The following is a 3,042-nucleotide window of genomic DNA, read 5'->3' as shown; positions in this document are numbered from 1 at the left end:
TTCTGGATAAAATAGTATTTTTATTTTTAATTTTTTGAGGAACCTCCTAACTCTATGTTTTCCATAGTATATGAACCAATTTACATTCCCATCCAGAGCACACAAGGGCTCCCTTTTCTCCACATCTCACCAGCAGTTGTTATCTCTTGTGTCCTTGATGATAACCATCCCAACAGGTGTGTGGTGATGTTTCATTTTGGTTTCGGTACACATTTCCCTGATGATGAGTGATGTTGAGGATCAACATCATGAATAAATCCTCTTGAATGTGGTGAATAATTCTTTTAATATACAGTTGGATTTGATTTGTTGGTATCTTGTTGAGAAATTTGCATCCATGTTCATCAGGGATATTGGCCAGTAGTTCTCATTTTTAGTGGGGTCTTTGTCTGGTTTGAGAATCAATGTCATGCTGGCCTCATAGAATGAGTTTTCCTTCCATTTCTATCTTTTGGATCAATTTCAGAAGAATATGTATGATTTCTTATTTAACTGTCTGGTAGAATTCCCCTGGGAAGCCATCCTGCCCTGAACTCTTGTTTGTTAGGGTATTTTTTATTACTGATTTGATTTCATTACTGGTTATGAGTCTGTTCAAATTTTCTATTTCTTCCTGTTTCAGTTTTGGTAGTTTATATGTTTCTGGAGTTTATCCATTTCTTCCAGGGTGCCCCATTTATTGACATATACTTGCTCATAATATTCTCTTTTAATAATCTGTATATCTGTTGTATTGGTTGTGATCTTTCCTCTCTCATTCATTATTTTATTTATGTGCATCCTTTCACTTTTACTTTTAATTGGTCTTGCAGGGACTTATCAATAAAAGATTAGAGCGTAAATAAATGATATAAAAATTAAAAAGAAAACAATAGAACAGATCCACAAAATGGTTACAGGATGGAGTTCATTATTAATAGAACTTCTTTGTTCTCTCACTGACTCAGAAGACACACACTTATGACCTTTAAAAGGAACATTAAGAAATTCATCTGTATGATTTGTCCTTATTTTATTTATTTTAAGATTTAACGATAAATTTCTTAATTAAAAAATGCAACACTGCACACCTGTTTGTTAAACAAGAGTCACAGTGTATTTTTCAAGAACAATCGTGTCTTCATAATGGAGGTTGATACACTTAGGAGTCTCGTGGTTGTACTAAAGGGTCAGGTGCCCCACGTGGAATGCACAGTGTAGCCATGCTGCCAACTGAGACATGGCCTAATGTGGCAGAGAACAATGAACTGCGTCTCAGGTGATGCCGTAACAGAAAGTCCACTGATGAGTGGTTGCCATGGAATTTTATGATCATTTGTTTGAACGAATGAGTTTATATTTTTGTTTATATTATTACATATTTTATTACTTAATACAGTCAGTATTTTGGTATATACCAACCAGAGTGGAACTATTTTTAATGCACTTTCACAAATCATGCACTTAATGGTGCATATAGCCAAGTATCATTGTTGCCTAACATCGTTATATTGAGTTATCAGAAACATGACGTGTTCTGCAAGAAGATCTCACATGAGATTTGGGGAAATAGAAGACAAGAATGAGTTACTAGAGAAAACCCTATAAACCTTCTGTAACTGTTAAATAATTTCAGCTGTCACTTGGATGCAAAAAATGCCCCTGACTAGGTTGCCTAATGCCTCCTTTACATCCTTATTCCTCAAGGTGTAGATAAAAGGGTTCAGCGCAGGGGTCACTACTCCATAGAAGAGCGCCATGAATTTGGGCTGGTCTCTTGAGATGGAGGAGCGGGGCTGAAGGTACATGCTAATGCCTGGACCATAAAGCAAGAAAACTACAATGAGATGGGAAGAACATGTTCCAAAGGCCTTTTTCCTTCCCTCAGAAGACTTAATTTTAAATACAGCATGTCCAATGCAAGCATAGGAAGCAAGAATTAAGCCTAGCGGGACAGCTAACATAAAAATACACACCACAGAGAGTGTGAGCTCATTAGCAGCCTTTTCTCCACAGGCAGCCTTTATCAGAGCAGGAATCTCACACAGCAAGTGGTCCAATTTATTGAGTCCACACAGTGGTAACTGCAAGGTAGCAGTGGCCTCTGAGACAGCATACGTGATTCCAGCCAACCACACAGTGGATGCCAGCAGGATACAGATGCGTGGGTTCATGATGAGGGTGTAGTGTAGAGGCTTGCAGATAGCCAGGTAGCGATCAAAAGACATAATAGCCAGAAGCAGACATTCTGTGCCCCCCATTGTGTGGAAGAAATAAAGCTGAGCTGCACACCCCACATAGCTGATCATCTTCTTGGTGCTTCCCAGGTTAAACAGCATCTGAGGGACGATGCTTGTGGTGTAGCACATGTCCAGGAAGGAGAGGTTGGTGAGGAAGAAATACATGGGGCTGTGCAGACGGGCATCTAACCTGGACACCAGAATGATGGCTGTGTTTCCTACCATGGCCATGGGGTATGTTATAAGAAGAATAGCAAATAGAGGAAGCTCCAGCCAAGGACGATCTGCAAAGCCTAGTAGAACAAACTCTTTAGGATGGCTGTTATTCATTGTGCCGCCATCTTCACCTGATTTTACCTACAGCAGAGAAGTGGCAGAAAAGGTTGGAAGCGTTACGAGAACTGCATCCACCATCCACTCACAGAAGATGGGTCATAGTCGCTTGTGAGGGAAGCAATAAACAGGATCTGGCACCAGTGACTTACTTTCCCTCACTACAGAATAGAGGTGATGTCTTTAGACAAGTAACCTGACCATTCTGAAACTGAATGTAGAACAAGGATGACGATAACTATCCCCTTGTGTTACACGGAGAGTTAAAAGCAAAGTGGGAGCATCTTGTATTTGGGAAACTCCAAATCAGGTTTTTCACACTTGGCTTGCTTGCATAAAAATCATCGGAGGGGGGGGGGCGCCTGGGTGGCGCAGTCGGTTAAGCGTCCGACTTCAGCCAGGTCACGATCTCACGGTCTGTGAGTTCGAGCCCCGCGTCAGGCTCTGGGCTGATGGCTCAGAGCCTGGAGCCTGTTTCCGATTCTGTGTC

The 3,042-nt window shown here is 40.9% G+C and overlaps 1 protein-coding gene across 1 annotated transcript; it reads right to left on the bottom strand.

Moving 5' to 3' along the window:
- Positions 1 to 1,565: 1,565 nt before the first annotated feature.
- LOC125939329 (olfactory receptor 2B6-like) lies at positions 1,566 to 2,562 on the bottom strand. Its single transcript, XM_049654756.1, has one exon. It carries the CDS (start codon positions 2,547 to 2,549, stop codon positions 1,602 to 1,604), a length of 948 nt encoding a protein of 315 aa, XP_049510713.1. The 5' UTR covers positions 2,550 to 2,562; the 3' UTR covers positions 1,566 to 1,601.
- Between the last annotated feature and the right edge of the window lie 480 nt (positions 2,563 to 3,042).

This window comes from Panthera uncia (assembly GCF_023721935.1).
Source record: "Panthera uncia isolate 11264 chromosome B2 unlocalized genomic scaffold, Puncia_PCG_1.0 HiC_scaffold_25, whole genome shotgun sequence".
Classification (NCBI taxonomy): domain Eukaryota; kingdom Metazoa; phylum Chordata; class Mammalia; order Carnivora; family Felidae; genus Panthera; species Panthera uncia.
This window is presented reverse-complemented; position numbering and strand designations above follow the sequence as displayed.